Here is a 22,157-nt window from a genome sequence, read left to right on the forward strand (position 1 = left end):
ACTCAACATATATAAAGAGAGATCATGGTTTGGGTAATAAGCAAGGTAACAAGCAATATTAATAAAGAAAATAGCATGCATCAAAATTAATTGCACAGAAAGAGGACTGCTTAGAAGATTACCATACCAGATGATTGCTTAACTATTGTGGCACTGTCAGGTCCTTATATAATGAACAATATTAACTGGACAGACTTCTGCCAAAATTTACTATCTCCTATAAGCACTGTGAATAAGGAAAAGGGTAATTTTGTGTAAATAGGAACATAAAATCAAATACTAATAAGAAGGCTACATAGACACTGCATCATATCAGCCAAAAGTTAATGAACACTGTTCATAAGTGAGTGATACCCAAGAGTGCAGGAAGTTATTCAGTCCTGGTCATATTTCCCCAACCCATCCATTGAAATGGAGTCAAAGATCTTGCTGAAATTCAAGTAGACCATGTCCCTGTCAAGTTCACATGTATTTCAGTCATACAACTAGAAGGGTTTGAGTGCCAATTTCTTCAGGCCACAATCCTATGCTGGCTGCTGTCCTAGAAGCTGTTGTCCTCCAGGATTGTTTTCAGCTTTCCACTCAGAAGTTTCTCCTTTCATTTTTCTATAACACTTGTTAAGCTCATGTAACTGTGTTTACATGGATTTTGTTTTCCTAATCCCTCCTCCAATGTTCGGGGTATCAGACTTAATGTCTTTTAGCCCCCTGCCATCTCTGTACTAGTTATCTGTTGAAGAGGGTCTGACAGCACAACAGTCAAATTTATGAGACGTCTGTTAAGTAGTCCATCAGGTCTCCGTGGTTCATCTTGCCAAAGGCAGTCTTTTCATTTCCCATCTCCTCCCACTCTGCCTCTTCTCACCATTCTGACCTCCTTAGTACCTTAGCATGATATCCTCCTCTTGCCTTCCTTTGTGGTAGATGAGAATAAACATTAATTTAGTACCTCTATTATTCCCAACTCACCTTTGTTGAGCCTGGCCACTTCCATCCTTCCCTTCCTTTCCTTCTCTCTGCTATGTATCAAAAACACCCTTGCTTCCCACTTGATGCCTTCTGCTAACTCCCTTTCTATTGACTCCCTTTCAATCTTTGTTCCCCAGCTCCATGGGGGAGGGGTGGGCTTGAGATATGTGGCTTCTGCTGACACTTCTGCTCAGGGATAGGGGAGGAGTTACTGGTTTTTAGACTGTCAGCTTTGTCTTTCCAGGGCTTAGATGAAAATATGTTTGTGTCCAAAGTGGCCTATAGGGGACAACCCTACAACTGAGTTAGTTCTTTCCCCTAGTAGGAGGTTATGGAAATCTTATAAACTCCCTCTTATGATTGCACAATGGAGTCCTATCCCATTCAAGTTAGCCCCACCCATACAGTTTCTCCTTGCAACTTCACCTTGTTTTGAAGCAGCTAGTCACCCCCTGCTTTCGATTGTATTACTAAACCTGTGGCAAATACAGTTTAAATTAACCTTCAGTCAAGGCCAGGCTTAGCAATTGCAGACCATAATATGAACAATTTTGGAGGGATCCCTCATCCCCCCCATCTACCACCCCACGTCTCCATCCACTTGCTAGCTTCTTGAACTTAAGACTGTTTTAGCTTAGATATCAGTATATCAGTAATGTATGGTACTATTGTGTATTCATATAAAACATTGCAATTATTTATTAGCTTTATAATTTGTCATGAGACAAGTTAAAACAGAAATGAACTTCTGGACTCTTGGATCACCCTCCCCCCAGCATCTCCTATAGTTCCTTTCTCAGGATCTGTTTAACTCACTCAGGCATGCAGTAAGGGCCTTGTCATATGCACCACTGGGGGTTCTGTCTCTTCATGATGTGTCACCAGATGGTTGTACTCTGGCTTAGCAGAAAACATAGTCCCAAACTCTGTAGTATTGCTTGCATCTCCTTAACCTGGAAAGGAGATAGCAGCACACCCCCACCTCACCCCCTTGTTCCCCATACATTTATTTATTTTTGTTTGTTTGTTGGATTTTATTTTATTTTTTTATGTTTTTTCTGTCTTTCTCCTTTTCTGTATTGCCCGCATTTGAGTCATGCCTTCACATCCCATGCCGAAAAATTGTACGTACTCAAACATTCTATTCTTTGTGTATTATTTTATCCATAGAAAGTTATGACAGTGTACAGGTACTCATCTTATCTGTTTTACTACTTAATATACTGAATGAATTATTGTATCACATTTACTTATGATTGTGTTCGTTCATGCTAAAGGTTATCCTGTCTTATACTTCTCTGAATGCTCCACATAGAGGTGGGAAAGCATCAGTGTCTCATTTTATTTTCATTATCCTGTGTTTTTATTTTAATTACTATTGGTGCATGATCTGAAATCTGCATATCAATACCTTCAATTTAATGGACATCTAGCTGTGAAAAGCAAATTCTGTCTAGCCTAGCACAGGTTTTTGTATCTTGGGGAATAATATGCAAATTAACTCTGAACTCGTAGTACTGAATTCACATCTTCCACGCCAAATATTTTCATAAATTTCTTCAAAAATCTACCCTCCTTTGTTATATTTTTCCTTCTGGGCCCCAAGATGCATCCTTGCTGTTGTAGATCAAATTCCAGTCCCACCTAAAAGTGGAATATAAATACATGCCAGTGCAATCCTCCTCCCTCACCAGTAGCCTCTTAGTACTACAAATGCACCATTATTATCTTTTTTATCCTATTTTAACACTATTGGAGCTCGTGTTGCAATTAATATAAGTACTCCTGTTTTACTTTTCCCAAGTATTCCACTAAATAAAACAACTGAAAACATTTCTTTATCAAATTCACATGTTCAGTTCTTTTCAAGTGTGTCTCCTGTAGCTATTTGCATTCTACATTTTTTTTTAAATAGTTCACTACTCTTTCTTTTTTGTATTTATCTGTGAGACCATTGATATTTAAAGGCATTACAGAAAGCATAATTTTCTTAAAAAGTTATTATTCCCACCTTTTATGTATAAGAGCTTTTTTGTTGAATGTCTAGTTCTAGATTTTGTGTTACATGTATATACGTACTTTCTGGCAGGTTAAACATTTATACAGTTATTTCTTGTCATATACATTTGAACCTATGTCACATCTTACAGTTTTTTTTGTTTTACTGAAAGCCTGCAAACGTACCACCATTACCCCCCTAAAACCTAGTAACTTAGTAATAACACACAGGACTGTGTACATCTTAAAATATTGAAGTTTTACCCTCCAAATATGAACAAATGTTACACACACACGCACACACACACACACACACACACACACACACACACACACACACACACACACACACACACACGCACTGACTTTGAGATAACCTAAAAAGAAAGGTTATCCATGCTAAGATGCATGGTACAGCTTGTGCTTCTTCTGTCTGGCGTTGCCTTATATTTATAGCTCTCTCAGCTGGGAAACACTTGAATGCTTTCAGAAAATTTTTCTCCAAACCATTTCACTTTATCAGATTGTCTCCTAGAGACATGAGAACCAGAAACAAAACTGCCAAGCAAACATTTGTTTCCTGGAAAAAAGCCTTACAATATTCAGAATTATTTTTTCATTTACTTGCTCAAAACTTGTTACTAGATCAAGCAAAGGGCCTTAACACAGTCATTCCCCTATGCAAGAATGATAAAAAGCACACTAATGTTATATTTGTCATGCTCTTTTAATCAGCTTTTTCTTTTCTTTTTATTTACATTGCAGTACTACATTTCTTAAAACTGTACAAAAAGAAAGAGAGAAAAAGGGAGAAAGAAAAAAAACAGGAGCACCTATTGGCATTTGTATCCACATTACACTTAAAAATTACAGAGAAAACTATACTTTTTAGCATACAAAGAATTCATGCACTGTTAAAATAGTACCATTAAGAAAAAAAAATGTTTTACTTACAGTAAACGTTCTCACTACTCTTCCCCTCTCCTGAGTATTTTTCCAAATATCAATGACATGAATTAGGATATATACTTTAGAGTCCTGTACAAGTTTAAAAAAGTCCAGAAAGTCCAATATTTACAGATTTTCTTGTTCTGTCATATTTAACAAATATAATTATTGCTTTGTAACCCCACATTTGTCAGTTTCCAAGTTACTGGTTTTATTCTCCGAACATTAATGACATGAAGTCGGGTATATGCTTTAGAGCCCCCTACAAGTTTAGCAAAGTCCAAAAAAGTCCAATATTTCCAGATTTTCTTGCTCTGTCATGTTTTACAAATAAAATTATTGCTTTGTAATCCCACATTTGTCAGTTTCCGTGTTACTGGTATTATTCCTATTCATCTCCATCTCCCAGATCCTGTCTCTACTTCATTTCTAATGTATTCTTGATTCTTCTAGTCGACTCCTGTGCTTCTTTACTTCTTTTGGAAAAGATTTCACTGGCACAGTCTCTCTGTGGTCTTTCTTACCAGAAGAACAAGAAGTAGACTCTCCTTCTTTTTTAGAGTTCACTTTTTGCTGGACAAACTTTTGTATTTCTTCCTTAGCATGTACGTCATCAAAAAATTATTTTGTCCCTCCAGGAAAAAAATATTTTGAAGATTGCTGGTTACGTCAGTTTGAATCTCATGCCTGCTTCTCGACATTCCCTGAATAATGGAATAATTTTACTCCTGTTCTGCCTGGTGTACAATGATTAGTCATTCTCCAGAAACATTTTGTTGTTTCCCACTTTTAGTACTTTCTTCTTATGCCACAGTTTTGTCAGAATCAACTCTTTCTGGTAAGACTGAACCTTTATTATTAAAGGTCTAAGTTGCTTTCTCATAGTCAGGTTTGGAGCATACACACAATGTGCCCTTTCTTTTAGTTATTCCTGTTGTAGAATACCAGTCCAGTTGCTTATTTGTGTCTTCATAAAATGAATAATGTCTGTTCCTTCCAGCTTTTCTGGTACAGCAGAAAATCTCATCTTTTCCTATGTACTCTGTCCTCTAATTCTATTATTTTTTTGAAACATTTCTTCTTGTGCAGTTTCATATTCAGCCAGCCTTTTTTTCATTTCAGCCTCCGAGTTTTTCAGTTTTATCACCTTATCTGAATAACTGTTTAAAGCCTCTTCCATTTTGTTCCAGTCTTTTATTGTTTGAGTTGAAATACTCCATCAGTGTTTTGCTTATTTTAATCATCTCTGTGTGCAGTTGCCTTATACGTTCCTCTAGGTTACTGGAAGTCAAGTCTGGAGCTTGCATTGCTTTTTGCTGAACAGCTTCAGTACTTCTCCCAGTCACTGTTTCTTTGTCAGCTTTTGTAGCTGATTTTCCTTCAGGTCCTCTGTATTTCTTTTTTCCTGACATCCAGTCAGTGCACTTACTAGCCAGTTACTGAATTTACCCAGAAATTTAGGTCCACTGTCTTTTTGTGCTAAGTTTTTATTTTCACCCTGAGATAGCTAGAATTAAGTTATCACTGAATGTGCAGCCATCTTAGAAGTACCTGAATTTGAAAGCTTTGAATGTTTTTCTTCTATGTTGGGCAAAACCCAAAAAACTCCTACACAGTGGACAATGTTCCATCTATTTCATAAACTAATATTATTAAGTCTGAGGTTCAAAACCTCAGGTGCAATTATCACATCTTTAATTAGGTGCTAATTCAAATACTTGGGTACATCCAATCGTGTTATACTGAAACATGTCTTGCTTGGATAATTAGACTCTGAAACTTCTTCAGCTGCCATATATTTAAATAGTGGCTGGGCTATATACAAAAAATGAGTAAAAAATGAGGTCATGCTGCATGTTTCTCATCTAGAATACATACCCATTTCTTTTATTACTGTTATTTCTTTCTGATCAAGTATTGCTTTTTTTTCAGCTTTTTCAATTACTAGCATTACTATTTTTACTATCACTTAAAATAAATGTTTTTTTCCCTGTGAGAATTTTAATGGAGATGTAATACAGAGCCCCTGTTTATTAGATTTTCTTACCCTCTCTAGGGACTTGAATATGTTGTCAGACTTCGAGAACCCCCAGCATTTGGAGCTGCATGAACCATCAAAGCTTGGTAAGTGAATATTTTTGGATTGTACCTTAACACTTTTCAATAATATGAAAATCAATTTTTGATAATATTTTCTAAATTTATTATTGCACTGGTAGATACTGTTAACTTTCTACTGCAGCATAAATTGCACATTTTTTCAACAGGGATTTATCTTTTATGGTTCACCCAATAAATTGAACAAGGGCTATAAATTTAGTCTGTAGCTTTGCTTGCCCATAACTCAGCAATATTAATTTCATTAATTTTCTCCCTAGACTTTTGTATTATATGTTGCCTGTGCATGCAGAGATACTGGTCAGGTCCAGATGCTTTGAAATTACCTGACATTTCCTGAAGGAGATAACCCAATTATATATTAATATTTATCAAAAATCTTCATGATCAATGTGTGCAGTCCCTTACATGGAAATTGCACTTTGTGTCTCACCCTTGGACCTGACTCAGAAATTATTAATAAAATCAAAATGCCCTGGATAATACATGAACAGAATCACATCCAACAGTGATTGTAAGAATTGTGCATAATTTTGCAGTAGTTAGGACTGAGCAGAATGTTGCAGAAGGCCTGCATGCAGGTTTTGCTGATGATGCATTATTGCCTGTACTGACTCAGAAATTTGAACTCCAGTGTTTAGTAATGATTTTGTAAAAAGGAAATATCTGATTTGCCATTGATGGCTTTTAGCAGTTGAATCAGTAGACAACATTCCCAATAAATGTTAATGTCACTATGTTATCCTGCTGTAGCAGATGTAATGGAACTTTTTCCATGTGTGTAGCAGGGAAGAGGCTGTACTTATTATCAGATTACCAGGAATTGTGACATACCACCTATCTTTGATGATACTATAATTTTAAAAAAAAAAAAGGAATGTAGCACAGAGCACCAAAATAAAGTAAACGTACTTTATTCAAAACGTTTTCGCCACTGTTAAGAAGCAGTAGCTTCCTCAGACAATTAAAAATAAAGTAAATTAATGCTTTATAACCATTCAACACAGCGTCTAATGACGTCATATCCTTTACAATTGAGGCTTATTGTTATATTCAATTAAAGGAACCGCCAGGGTGCAAGCGTGAAAGTGAAGTACCTGGCGTTGTACACTTTAAAAACAAACTGTACATAACAAAACCAAAGTAAAGACTAAGACCACATCTACTAAGTATACCCAAGTCATATGGCTATGTTGTAAAATTTACAACATGAATAAGTAGCAGAAAAATAATCAAAAACATATTAAATAATACAATAAATTGAGCCAAACCTAACTAAAAAAGCAAGTACTAACATAGCATCGTTTAGCCCCTCATGTCTAAAAAAATTTTTTTTAGAATATTTTTTAGAATGTTTTTAAAAAGGATTATTTAAAAACTATTAAAATTTGTTAAAATTATCTAGACAAAGGCAGGGAATTATTAAGTATAAATCATACACCCAAAGAATAGAAACCATGTATATTTCAAGCAACTAAAGACCTTACTATCAAGGCCTAAGGTAACTTTTAAGTTTTAATAGAAATATTACATGCTTCATTTAAGCCCGGTGGAGCAAAGGCGTTCAATAACAGTTGCCATTCCAACTCTTTTATTTCAAGGAGTAAAGGTTGGGGGCCACCTCTTATTCCTAAGTGTATCAAGTCAATGCCCATAAAGCAGAAGCTGTGCCCAGGATTGTCAAGAACATGTTTAGAATGTCAACTTTCTGCTTTTATGGCATAATCATGTTGGTAAACCCTGTCACGTAATCTACGGTCAGTTTCAGCAATTGCAAAAAGCAATATACACTACAGACCTTGTCTCACAGGAGATTCTATATTTAATAAAGTATTTTACATCTCCGATGGTAAAGGAGTTCCCTGCCTTCATTAATCTACATTGGTTGCATGTGCCACAGCTGAAAGTGCCCGTTTGTCTAGATGTAGTATTTTGTGTATCCCAAGTTTGTAATAGGTCCTTAAGATTTTTGCCCCTTTTATATACAAATAAAGGGTAGGTGCCCTAAGCTTCAAGTAGATATGCATTATTTGAAATGAACTGCCAGTTTTTTCTAATGATGGAACACACTGAACTACCGTGGTTTCCGTATGTAAAAATGAACCTAAATACTTTATTAAATATAGAATCTCCTGTGAGACAAGGTCTGTAGTGTATATTGCTTTTTGCAATTGCTGCAGGGCATACTATGTTGGTAAAACTGACCGTAGATTACGTGACAGGGTTTACCAACATGATTATGCCATAAAAAAGCAGAAAGTTGACAACGCCCTTTCTAAACATGTTCTTGACAATCCTGGGCACAGCTTCTGCTTTAAGGGCATTGACTTGATACACTTAGGAATAAGAGGTGGCCCCCAACCTTTACTCCTTGAAATAAAAGAGTTGGAATGGCAACTGTTATTGAACGCCTTTGCTCCAGGGGCTTAAATGAAGCATGTAATATTTGGTAATATTAAAACTTAAAAGTTACCTTAGGCCTTGATAGTAAGGTCTTTAGTTGCTTGAAATATACATGGTTTCTATTCTTTGGGTGTATGATTTATACTTAATAATTCCCTGCCTTTGTCTAGATAATTTTAACAAATTTTAATAGTTTTTAAATAATCCTTTTAAAAACATTCTAAAAATATTCTAAAAATTTTTAGACATGAGGGGCTAAACGATGCTATGTTAGTACTTGCTTTTAGTTAGGTTTGGCTCAATTTATTGTATTATTTAATATGTTTTGATTATTTTACTTATTCATGTTGTAAATTTTACAACATAGCCATATGACTTGGGTATACTTAGTAGATGTGGTCTTAGTCTTTACTTTGGTTTTGTTATGTACAGTTTGTTTTAAAGTGTAACAACGCCAGGTACTTCACTTTCCTTTAATTGAATATAACAATAAGCCTCAATTGTAAAGGATATGACGTCATTAGACGCTGTGTTGAATGGTTATAAAGCATTAATTTACTTTATTTTTAATTGTCTGAGGAAGCTACTGCTAAGTGTGGCTTAAAAAACTTTTGAATAAACTATTTTGGTGCTCTGTGCTACATTCCTTTTTTTTTTTTTTTGCGTTTACCAGTTTGTTCATTTCCTTTTGTTATACTATAATTTTACCTTGGAATGGGATTGTAATCAGTGGATGTTTGGCAAACAGTTAGTCTTATTTACAATAGTTTTAGGTATGTATATCCTGCTGTTCTTTGCAGTCTCAGCATGGGTGATAGATGCTGACTGCTATATCAAGAAGATGTGGATCAGAAGTGAATTGTGTGATGTGTAGTCTAGGAATGCAGTCTGCTAGATGCTTTGGGGTAACAATATAGAGATGTAGCCATAGCACCTCAGTAGCAAATGTGCTGCTATTGCCAGCAACAGCAACATGTCTGTCATATCAGTGAGGAAAGACCATTTGTAGAGAATAGTAACCCACAGGGTCAGCTCTGTGTTTTGCCCTCATGTCTAGGAATGGTTCATGATGGCTTATCTCATCTTATTAATGACTGCTGAGTTGTGGTACTTCTAAAAGTGAGCAGACAAGGGGATCTGGTGCTTGGGTTGCTTGTGTTGGTGGGAGGTTTTTGTCATCAGAGTAGTGGGGGCAGAATGTAGTGTGGCTGCAGTGTTATGCTTGTTTACACCATAGTTCTCAATTTTTGTATCCCTTTCATTTTTTTCTGTGTTCCTTAGAATGTCATGCAAAGAAATGCTAATGTTATTGCTCAGTGATGTTATGCTAACCAGCACAGAAATAGTTCTTAGTATTCCTTCAGTGGGCTATTGTATTCCATATGGATCATCTCCAATTGGGCCCTCTAAACTTTACTCCCTAGTGTTGTCCATGAGTTACATGTTTGTTTATCGTTAATTAGGTTACAGATCTTGATTTGTGTACCAGATGTGTACCTGGACTTTTTATTTATTTATTTATTTTATGTAGTTGATCCATTGCACAGAGGTATCTTCGTTAATTGTGCGGTTCTCTTTTATGGGATTTAGTCCACATACTAAACCAACATAACTGTGCTGCAAATTTGTTAATATTGCCCTCTAACTGCTAACTAGGCCATAGTATTGCAAAAAGCTGTCTTACTATGTAAGATTTGTGACTGTCAAAGCAGAAACTGTAAAAGCAATGCATTGATATGAAAATTTAGTCTGACTTTACTGTGTAAAATTTAGCCCTAGTGGTCTTTGTGCAATCATTATACATTCAATTTCTAAAGTAGTATCTTAAAGTTTCTGTTTGCTTCTACAGTAACCTAGAATCTGCACACATATACAGTTGACAAACTGAATGAATCATTATTTGAAGATTCTGACAACAACAAGAAATCAACAGTGGTCATCAGTTTTATAAACTTTCTTACCTGCTGGGTTTACTGCAAAGAACTGTTAAGCTGTATTTACATTACTGCTCTTTCATCTCCTGTCATAATTGTTTGATAAAAAGTGCACCTCTAAACAGCTAATGCCACAGCTGATCTCTACTCGTATTCAGCAATCAAAACAGAACTGTTTTTATCAGTTTCACTAACAAAGAGTAACTGTCAAGAAATGATCTCACCACTCAGGGAGACAAATGAACAGTTAATGTAATTTGATAAAGTTAAGTAAACTGCTTTAAACAGTAAGGGGTTTTATTATACAAGTATTTATTTTCTTTCTTCACAGTAACTTCTGCTAAGCATTTAGACTGTCAGGCCCAAAGAAGAAACACGTTAACTGATATTAATTACTAATTGATTGATGGGATCCTTCCCTGGGATTCAGAAGGGCTTACCATGAAGCAGAAGCTGTAACTCGGAAGACTTATGCACCAGAGTAAACATGGCCCATTCAGAGACAACTCTACTGCTACGTTTTTTTGCAGGCAGTGGCCATCATGTGGGGTACTGTCTCACTGGTGAAGTTGCATGCAAATGTGGCAGCTGGGAAAGGGGAGGGACAGCTGATGTAGGTTAACCATCTGCTGTCCTCAAAAATGGTGATGGCAGCATATAAATGTGGAAGAGTTATTCATACAATTGCTCTACTGACATAATTGTTTCCCATAGGAGGGATAAAATTCATTTTTTGTTTTTTAACAGCATTCAGCCATTTGCCCCATATGACTCATATCATAACTGCAGATAAGTGCTGCAGAGTTGTGTGCATATGTATGTGCATGTCCATGTCTGCAATGGCACAATTACAGCTGCACAGATGTCTGTGTGTGTGCAGTATCAGCTATAGGTAAAATAGTGCCTTAGGCAAATGGCTCTATTTCTCCTTACCCCACTTTAGACTCACACACACACAAACACACACCCAAACATCCTCCAGTGCCTTCACACCTTCACCCTGTCTTCATTCCCCCTCCACTACTGGCTCCCACACCATACAGTTTACTTTTTCCTACCATTCATTATATTGTGTCTTACTTTTCAGCTATTTCCTTTATCCTTCCGATACAGTGCAACTGAACCAGCCCGCACTATAATAACTGAATTAAGCTTGGACCCCAGGGGGCTCTGGAGAGTCTAGATGTTTTGAGATGCATTTTATATATTTTTTTCTAACAGGTTGATCCAATGATTACCTGAGTAAAGGTCTTGACTAAGGAAAGAAATTCACTGTTACCCTTCAGCTTTGCTTTTTGTCTGCATCCTTTCAACACACCATAACTGGCTAAGAATGCACTATAATAAATGTGGAATAAATAACCAAATTAAGCTGGAAGTCTTGGCATAACTAGGCCCCCACAATCCATGGGGTTATAGATGCTCTGAGGTGCATTTTAGAGCTATTTTCCATCTGTTTGGTGGAGTGATAGTGTGACGTCCCACCACTGGTCCAGTAATCAAGGATCATCAATCCTCATCACTAACACCAGTGGGGGATGTACACTGGGAAGGTGACAGGTACACACACAGTATTTCCAGAAGCAGTTCTCTGCATTAAGTGCAATTTCCCTTAAGTGCACACAAAGACCACAGTCAGTCTGGGTCTAGTTTCTCCCTCTTTCTTCAGATCCCCAATAAGACTCCCCACTGGCACACCTATAGAGTTGAGATCTCAGCTGAGTGGCCAAGCCAAAACCTCCAGCACCCTCTCTGTCCAACCAGTGCTTTGTGTCCCTGCCCAGGTAGCTGACACACACACTCTTTAAAGTTTGATTTATGCACACACACACACACACACACACACACACACACACACACACACACACACACACACACCTGGGAAAGCCTGACACAGGTTTATTAGCTTTGACCCTTTCTGCCCAAACTATAAGGTAATTATTATTGCCACCAGCCAACTCCTTATCAGCTACTTTAAGGCCCTTAACAAAGGGTGTCCAATCTTACTGTGTAATTGTCAATAAAATGGTAGTTTGACCAAGAGCAATGCTGTTAGGAGTGGCCTACACAAAGTCACCAAATACATATTCAGGTACTCTCAGAACTTAAATATGTCTCACAAATATCAGCCACAAAGAAAGGTTTAAATATACTTAGTTATAAATAATAAAAAAAAATGAAAATACTCAGTATATAATCACAGTAACATCAGAGTTCAAATTCACAGGAAATATTTAAAACAACATTGCAGGACAGTCTCAAATGAATAAAGAAAAACATATAAATTAAGCTTTACTATATTCCTGACTGTATCTAAAAGAATTGTACTGTTCCCTAGACTTACTTACAGAGTAATCAAGGCAGATGTAGTGAGTGGGTCTTCCAGCTGATGTTGTTAGGTCAAAGAAAAATACAGAATACTCTGTCTCTCTCAGAAAGTTCTTAAATTAATATCTCAAATATTACTGCTTAGATAGCTTGAAGGATGACATCACTTCTTGTCATCTGACTCTATCCCAGGTAAACCCCCACTGATGCAGCTGGTACACTTTCCATACATGTCAAACAGAGCATCTCGCTGACCCTCTTCAAGTGCAACCTCGATGATTAGATGGGAAACCACAATTTGGTTGCATTTAGCATCTTGCTGTGAAAATACATAAACAAGGGCTTTTCTTAGATCTAAGGCAGATCCTGGAAGTTATAAAACAACAAAAACACTTCCAAGACAATACAGTGAAGTCTAGTTCTAGACATTGTGTCTGTTACTGTACTGAAACTGAAAGATAATATCCTTTTTTATAAAGTGGCTATAAAGTAATTTAATTTCAACTATTTGTTCTGAACTTTTGCAAGTTAACCTTCTGTATTCCAGTTTCACCTTTTAAAATATATACATCTAAACAGTTACAGTAGTGTATATACATTTCTGTTCTGTTACAGTAGGGTACATTGTGGATACATTTTTAAAGCTCAGTACTTTACAACTCTTTTCAACACACTTCTGTACCAGCAGTTTGATATACACATAACATACAGTTCTAATACATTTGTAACACAAGCATATGAATCATGTTGATATTCACAAATGACACATAATTATTTACAAAATTCAAGATAGCTGGGCTGGCAATATCTCCTTTCATGACAGATGGCATGAGCAGAAAAACATGAGCATGGAAAGAAATTCAGTCTTATTTGTTTTCCTTTTAATGAAGAAATAAGTTGTGTCTTAACAGATTGCAGTTCACAGTATACTGAGTAGACAAGTGCTTGTCAGGATACATAAATCTAGGAATAGTGTCCCCCCACTCCCCCCCCCAAAAAAAAAAGACTGTGCTGTTGGCACAAACGGTAGCAATCATATTTCAGATTTGCTGCTGCCAAACATACATGTACCATGCCTCCTAACTTCTATCTCCAAAAGGCAACATCTTTCTGTGTACCACTCTGATGTCAAACTGGAACAAAACTGAATGAACAAAGTCCAACACAGTAAGATATTTCAAACTGTTGTTAAACATAAATAAAAGCATGCCTCCTTCTCCATACCACTAGAAATAGCCACCTGTATGTGCATTTGATGTTTGATTGTGGGGAACACTAAAAAAAATCATCACAATAATGTATTGTAGTTTGTATTTCCTAAATAGTACACTGGTCCGAGACATACTGTAGTGACCTCCTGTGCAAACCTTGAGGTTTGTGAGGAAAGTTAAAGAAATAATGGCTACACTTTCCACAGCCTGTATACAAGCTATAGCAACATTATATGTGCATGTCTGAGTAGCAATGGTTTTAGGCAAGATGAGGTTCAGGGTACAGGTCACAACTAAGCCTGAGTTATTGATACAGCCTAGGGCATGGGGGCCACTAGTCTTCAAGAACCTACAAGGGTTAGGATGCTGTGTGATGTATGTTATGCCTTATTTTTGAACGATAATGATTTGCTGTTTTTTTTTTTGTTTGTTTTATTTTGTACTGCTACCTATAAGAGTTTATGTGTCCGGCAGTACTACACGTGTGCACAGATACAAATCTGTGAAATTATTTTTTACACACACACACACAAACATATACTGTATGCTTACCTACATCATATCTTAGGGATGTTAAAGAAAAGCATAGCACATTGAGAAAACCCATGCATATAGATTAAGGGGATGCCAACTCCATGTGGAAGAAGCCATGGGCAAGAACTCAGCTAGAGCTGTGAATTGGTAATACTAATCCCTGAATTACTTTGCCAAAGATCTCTTGGCACTCCCCTGCCAGGCTACCAAAGATGGCTAATCACTGTGTGCAATGCTAATTATGATAGGGAGTAAAAGACATTACGGACAACACAACAATCCCCCCCCCCCCTGCCCACAAACACAGTTGCACACACCTAAGTCTAAGTAATACTAGTTCTATACTTATTTTAGCAAATACATTGTTTGATCAAGGGCTTCTGTTTATCAGAATTCAAATAACAGCAGTATTAAATCACTTACATCCACAGACAGCCTACCTACCTATCACATGCATCCATTTAAGCATTACAACTCAGATATTAGAGTAGTTAATAAGTAACAGCCATAGTTTTCAAGTATTCCATCTTAGTTCAAAAAATGCACACTACTTCTAAAGTCTGATCAGTAACTTTAAACTGAGCAAAAAGCAAGAGGGACAATTACTTTCATGCATAGACATCTCCCAGCCCCACACAGCAGTTATAGCCACCATTGCATACCCCTCACTTGTTTTATTGTGATAAAAAAAACTACTGGAACTACTGGAACTGGGACCTTTAGAAAAGGGTAGGAGCAAATTACATAGAAAAAAAGGGAAAAGTGGGATCAGTACATGTAGAGGAGGAATGAGGTTTAAAAGAAGGCAGGATTTGAATGCACTATGTAATGATTGACTAACAATAACTGGATATGTTAAAAGTGATATATAATGTTTTCAGCTACTGTTAGGTCAGCACGGTTTGGAATGTATAAAGTTTGCAGCTGAGATTATGTCACTATCGTTTTATTTTCATTTTTATAAATGTAACATGGCCTTTGTCATACATAATAATTTAATATAGATGTTTCTTGTTATATAATGAATTTCAGCTTTGTTTCACACAAAATGTAGCCACATATTAAAGTATTCCAAGTTGCTTATCACAAATCACATTGGTCATGCAAAGCCAGAATAATGAGTAAACAGCAGTTAGGCCTCACCAACAGTGATAGCTTGTTTGCTTACATCTGAGATGTCTGAGACTTTAAAATTAAAAAAAAAAGCTCTTTCAACTTTTAATAAAAGAACCCTAAGAATTGTAAATATGTTATTTATCTTTATTTCATGTAATGTTTAAGACATCTTATTTGAAATAATAAAAAAAAATATTTAGTGAAAAAAATAAAAGAACCCGATAGAAAGCCACAGTACCACAAAGAAAAGTGTAAAATAAAATGTTGCATTTACATGAGTTGGTGCAACTTTAGAGGGACCAAGGTTATTGGTTATATGGGATATTGGTTATAATGATAGGCTGCTATCCCAAAAATATTGGAGACACAAAGACAATAATCAGGGACAAATTTAAATATTGCTGTTGTATACTTTGAGAGTTGAGAGAATAACAGATTAGAACAGCATTCATTTTATGAAAGATATAGAATTAGAAACTCAAATGTTTGTCATTATTTAGTTACTGCAAGCCTCAGCAATGGATCAGAAAAACACAGTTTTTATAATGAGCCAAAAACATGAGGTAAACTTAGAGATATTCATAGGTCTCAACTTATTTGCTTAAGAATCCAAGAGAAAGACAAATATAATGGAAAGCAACAGACTCAGAACCAGGACAATTTTAAATATTGCTCTAATTCACTTAAAATGCTTATAGACATCAACATGCATTTTCTGAACAATAAGAAGTACAGAACACTAAAGTCTTTTATTATTGACTAACTGTAATCCTCAGCGATTTACTAAAAAATCAACAGTTTTATGAAGAGCAGGATAAAAATATGAACTTGTATCAGGGGGTTTCTGGAAAAAAAAGCTGAGACATTTGATAGAAATAGGGACATTGTGAAATCAGGAACCTTTTGCAAGTACTGTTCTCACCCTACAAATAAGTCTAGCCTCACCCTGTATTTAGCTGACTGCAAGGATTAACTAAAAAAAAATACTCATGCTCTCAATGGCTGCTGCTAGCATTCATAATGACTTCCCCTTCTGCTAAATATTGAAGATTCAGTGACTTTTTTCTCCTTGCCATCTGAATACAAGGAATACAATGCTCCAAGAATCGGTTAGTCGGTTTCAGTGTGCATGGCCAGTCAATTTGTAAATCTTTCCAGCAAGGAGTAGCATTTCCCTCATAGGATGCTATTTAGGTGGGGTGTCTTTCTGCCCTTTATTTATTATTATGTAAAGAAATGGAAAACATGTCTTTACTTAGAAATAAATAGGTAAATAAATGAATAAAGGGCTGAAAGGCACCCCGAGATGACCAGCACCCTCCCTAGACCTATACATAAGTATGAGTGTGTTTGTCTGTGTGTGTGTGTGTGTGTGTGTGTGTGTGTGTGTGTGTGTGTGTGTGTGTGTGTGTGTGTGTGTGTGTGTGTGTGTGTGTGCATAAATCAAACTTTAAAGAGTGTGTGTGTCAGCTACCTGGGCAGGGACACAAAGCACTGGTTGGACAGAGAGGGTGCTGGAGGTTTTGGCTTGGCCACTCAGCTGAGATCTCAACTCTATAGCTGTGCCCATGTTCGTGAGTCCCTAAATGTGTGTCTGTGTTGGGGGATGCCCATACTACTTTGATGCTTGGTCTGGTAGAGAGAACACAAACATGGTATAGTGCAGTGTTTAATTCAGAAACCTGATAATTAACATCTTAAGAGGTGTTTCTTTGTGTGGCCTTACCTTATCTCTGAATCTGAGAATGTTCTTCATAGCCAATGTTACAGTGCTCATTTGTGGGTCTTCCTGCCATGCAGAACTCTGCCATCACCTCAATTTCCAGTCTTTGTATCATTCCTAGCTAAGAGACATCCAAAGACTAACATCTGGATGTCTGGGTTTTCAGAAGGGTGTCCGTCAGCACCATCATCAGGTCTTTCTAGCTGTGCAGTCTGATGCACTTCATGTGTGTTCTGAACAGTTGCAGTCCATCAGTAGGTTCATTTTTTCAGAGTCTGTCCTTCTTCCATTCAGATAAGTACCCCATTGGGGATATTCTTTCCTAATTTAATGTTCCAAGACCTCCGGAAATAGCACAGAAATTCATGGCTTTCATGAAATCCTGACAGCTATCCCAAATGTCTGCTACTGAAGCCTCCCTATACAAAAGAAGCAGGGAAGTAGCCTTTCAGGAAGATTCAAACTCCTCAAGCTCAGAAAATGAGGAGGTGTTGTCCTTCTTATCTAGATTCAGACTCTGATGACACCCTTTCTTCTGCCTCTCTCAAGGAACTTTCTTTCAGGAATATAATTCATTTAATGAAGGAGGCTTTCAATTGAGAAAAGCAAAAAGTTCTCACAAGCTCAGACATATTACAGTGAAGTGCTAGGTTTGCTTTCTCACAGGCCACTTTCTAATGTCTGCTGCACACACAATGCTGCTACACACATAATACTGGATGATGTCTTTGAAGAGATTGCTTTATATCCTGATTCTTTACCACGTGATCCTAGTAAACCTTTATAGAGTGCTTGAATATCACAAGCACCTTTACAAAAATCCCAAGGCCGACCCCTCTAAAGTCTCTACCGAATCCACAAAAGGTGTACCTAAGAGACCAAGTAGACATCCTTTACCTAATGATAGGGAAAGTAGACTATTAGATTTGGGAAAATGGTTATCCCTCTGACACCCTTGCAATGAGAGCATTGAATTGCCAACTCCGTATGCTAAAGTACCTTTAATCTCTCTCAGATAAAATACTAGCTAAGGTGGACTCTGTTGCTGATAGAACATTAGCAAAGGAAATTCAGGAGACAGCAAGAGAAGCTTTACAAATCTCCAGACATTCCCTAAAGTGTTGCTATGATACCTTAGATTCATCATGCAGAGCCGTTGCCACAGGTTTTGTCATCCACAGACATGCATGGCTCAGGACCCAACCTCTGTCAGATCAGGTCAAGACTGGATGTTGCTCTAGACAAAGAATTCCTTTTTGGACCTCCAACTGAACATGTTTTTGTGAAGCTGAATATGAAAGGAAACCAAATAAAAATGTGATGGAATTTTACCTGTCTCCCACATCAAGGTACTTACCCCTCAAAACCTTGGCCTTTCCCTTTAGACAAACAAGGGGAGGCCTCTGCATGGCAAGAGACCCAGAAAATCCAGGAGGTGGCAACCAGAATGATTGCACAAAACAAGGAGCTAAGAGCCCACCAAGCACAAAGAAAACTGTTAGTCATGAGCTTCTGGATGGGAGGAAAACCCAAGAATCAGTACTGCAATAGTTATTTACTTGAACCTCTACAATTATGGTAAGTGGGGCACAACTGCACTTTCTCACTGTGACTCTAATTCACTATCCACAATAGCCAGTTAGTACTTTTAGTGAGAATCTCTTTTTTTAGCCAACTAAATCGTGGATGGCACCTACTGTATGTCTTTTAAGACTTAAAGTGGAAATTAGATAAACTATTAAATGTGGAGTTTATTTTAAGCTATATTTTCTTTTTTCTTGCTTGCATTTTTATTGTATTTGTAAAAAAGGGGGGTTGTGTTTTACATAATATGAATTACATGTTTTAATGAGAATATTCCTTTAAGAACTTAATGATTGTTTAAATTTCTCAGTAATGTGACATTAACTCATAAAAAATAGTATCTTTTAATGGCTTGTTATCTGATGAAGTATTTTGAATCTTACAAGATAAAAGCACTTATCATTTTGGAATAAACAGTGGTAATTTAAGAGTTTTGCTTCTTGTCCCTATGGATTTTACATTTTAAAGATAGAACGGGCAGATGGGCTAGTAATAAAAATGAAAGAGTGGAATAAAGAGTTGTTAGAAATACAAGATGAAATACACAAAGTGGAGTTTGAACAACAAACAAATAAATTAGATAATACTGAAGTCATTAAAAACTTAATGACAAGATATCAAACAGTTTTAATACATAAAGTGGAGATAGCTTTACTTCAAAAAATCTACAGAGATTAGCTAATAGAAGTAAGATGTTAAACAAAAAGACATAAGTCATATCTGAAATCCTCACACTACTAATCTTGTTTCAAACATAGAGGAATTGCTTAAAATTTTTTTAAATCCATGAGGATCTTAATAAAGATAAAAATAATAATTCTGATAATTACAAAATTGCCAAGTATTTAAATAAATGTTTTACTAATAAATTTAATGACCAACAAATATCTCTGTTGAATAGGCCTTTTACCCTGACATAAGTTAAAGAAGCTTAAAAAAAGTGAAAAAAATGGTAAAGTTCTAGATGGCTTCATTATGTAATTATATATTCTGCTTCCATTAACTATTTTAAAATTACTGAGTGATGCTTTCAGGATAATTCAGAGAGACAAAATATTTCCTTCCTCATTGAAATTGTCTGTAATCTCACCTATACTTAAACATGGAAAGAATAATAAGTTAGCTTCCTCATATACACCGTTTTCATTATTAAATGTAGACTATAAAATATTTATTTCCATTTTAACTACAAGATTAAGAGATATAGTAAAAAAAATAATTAATAAAGATCAAACAGGATTAATTTATGATAATATAACAAGGGTAGTAACTATCTTAGATTTAGCAATAAGAAATTGTTCTAAATTAGCTTAGATATTGGGAATGTTTTTGATTCTGTAGATTAGAACTACTTGTTTAAAATTTTAGGTGCATTTGCATTTCCGGAACAGTTTACTGGAATATTATAAACTGTATAGAGACTCCAAAGCATATGTTAAAATTGGATCTTACATTTCTCAAGAATTCACTTTAAACAAAATAAGGGTGTCCCATGTCCCCTTTACTCTTTGCTTTAGTTATCGAACACTTAGCTAATAGTATGAAAAGCAAGAAACAATTGACGGAGTCTCAATTAACAGAGATTGTCAATCTAAAATATAGCTTTTTGCAGATGATATTTTACTAACTATGTAAGATTTAAATGATTTAATCGAAGCACTAGATAAGAAAATTGAAAAGTTTCAAGAAGCATCACCGCTGAAATTTAATAATAATAAAACTGAAACTTTAGTGTTAAATCAGTTACTAGATAGAAAGTTTAAAGATAAATTTAAGCATAATTGGGAAGGAAACAAACTAAAATATTTAGGAATAAAAATCTATCAAGATGTGAATAAGATTATTAATAATAATTTTGAAAAAAATAATTAAAGAATTGTTACTTATTATTAAAAATGGATTTTATTTTTACTTTTTAAGTTAGTACTTATTAAAATGATTATATTACCCAAGATTAAATATATATTACAGTCAATAGCTTTAATATATGACAAAAAATTTAAAGAAACTGGGAAAAAAGTTAACTTCATTGTTATAGTATCCTACAAAGCCAAGAATTGCTTATAGAAATCATAAGATTATGGGAGTATGGTGGTATTTGCTTCCCATATGTCAAATCTTCTGTCAATTCTATTATACTCTGGAGAGACTGAACTTATACTAGTCAATGGAAAACCATCCAGGAACAGATTATGCTAAATTCTTATAAGTTTATTAAATATGATAAATTAGAAATAATTAGCAATCATTTCATCTGGTTAACAAAATTTACCTTAGATGGAAATTAATTTCATTGTTTAGACTCAACATATATGAAATCATTTCTAAAATGGTTAAGAAATATGTTTTAAAACTGCATTAATATCAAAATGGAAATACCTGTGCTTTCCCATTGCACATACCTCTGGATTTAAGGAAACTCATAACAATGTTAAAACAAATTTACTAAAATGGAATGGATTAGTATTATGGGTCTGATTGCTTTGAAAAAAGGAAAAGCTAAGTCCCCAGAATATTTAATGAAAGAATATAAGTTGCATGAATCTGCTAACCAGTTAATATTATCTGTCAGTAAGAAATTAAATGAATTTGTACATATTATGAGTGAAAAATAACAGAACACTATTCCCCCATTATATAAATATTTCAATGCTATCATTGAAGATAGAGTGACCTACAAAGGACGTATGTCCAAATTATATAAATTAGTCATGAATAATAATAATAATAATAATAGTAATAATGATGATGATGATGATGATAATTTTGATGCAAAATTATGGAACTTTTTAGATAGTAGTGGATTGAGTGACTCAATAGATGGTAGGAATAAAACTTTGTTACTTAAATCAGTTAATCAAACTTCCTCAAGCTTATACTGGAAGGTTCTTATGTGGAAGTATATAGTGTTTGTTACTCCACATAAAATCTCTAAGTTTAATAAAATGACTTCTTCAGTTTGTTGGGGATGTAGTAAAGATATAAAAGTTGATTGGACACATGTTTATGGAGTGTGAAAAAATAAATGTATATTGGGAAAAGATTGTTTTTGAAGGGGTTATAGTCTGATAATTATTCTTCAACTTGATCAGTAACACTAATGAATGTTCCACTTCCTGTATCTGTAAAAAGCCAAAGAGCAAAATATGTTTTGGGCTCTCTTTGGCAGTTGCTAGAAAAAATCTTACAAAAAAAAAAATTGGAAATCGAACTCCGTTCCTATTTTCAAAGATTTTTTTAAATTTCACAACAATACTAAGTAAAACGGAAAATAAGTGATCAGAATAAGAT

At 35.5% G+C, this 22,157-nt stretch overlaps 1 protein-coding gene across 2 annotated transcripts in view; it reads left to right on the forward strand.

Annotated features, from left to right (window-relative positions):
• The window catches only part of PCLO (piccolo presynaptic cytomatrix protein), a 2,606,742-nt gene that overhangs the window by 1,802,386 nt on the left and 782,199 nt on the right, over positions 1-22,157 (forward strand). For both annotated transcript variants that reach the window (XM_044088356.1, XM_044088355.1), the window contains exon 11: positions 5,972-6,039. In XM_044088356.1, coding sequence (XP_043944291.1) covers positions 5,972-6,039 — 68 coding nt within the window. The remainder of the gene's footprint in view (positions 1-5,971; positions 6,040-22,157) is intronic.

This window comes from Protopterus annectens, chromosome 11.part0 (genome assembly GCF_019279795.1).
Source record: "Protopterus annectens isolate FY-2018-M chromosome 11.part0, PAN1.0, whole genome shotgun sequence".
In the NCBI taxonomy this organism is placed as follows: domain Eukaryota; kingdom Metazoa; phylum Chordata; order Ceratodontiformes; family Protopteridae; genus Protopterus; species Protopterus annectens.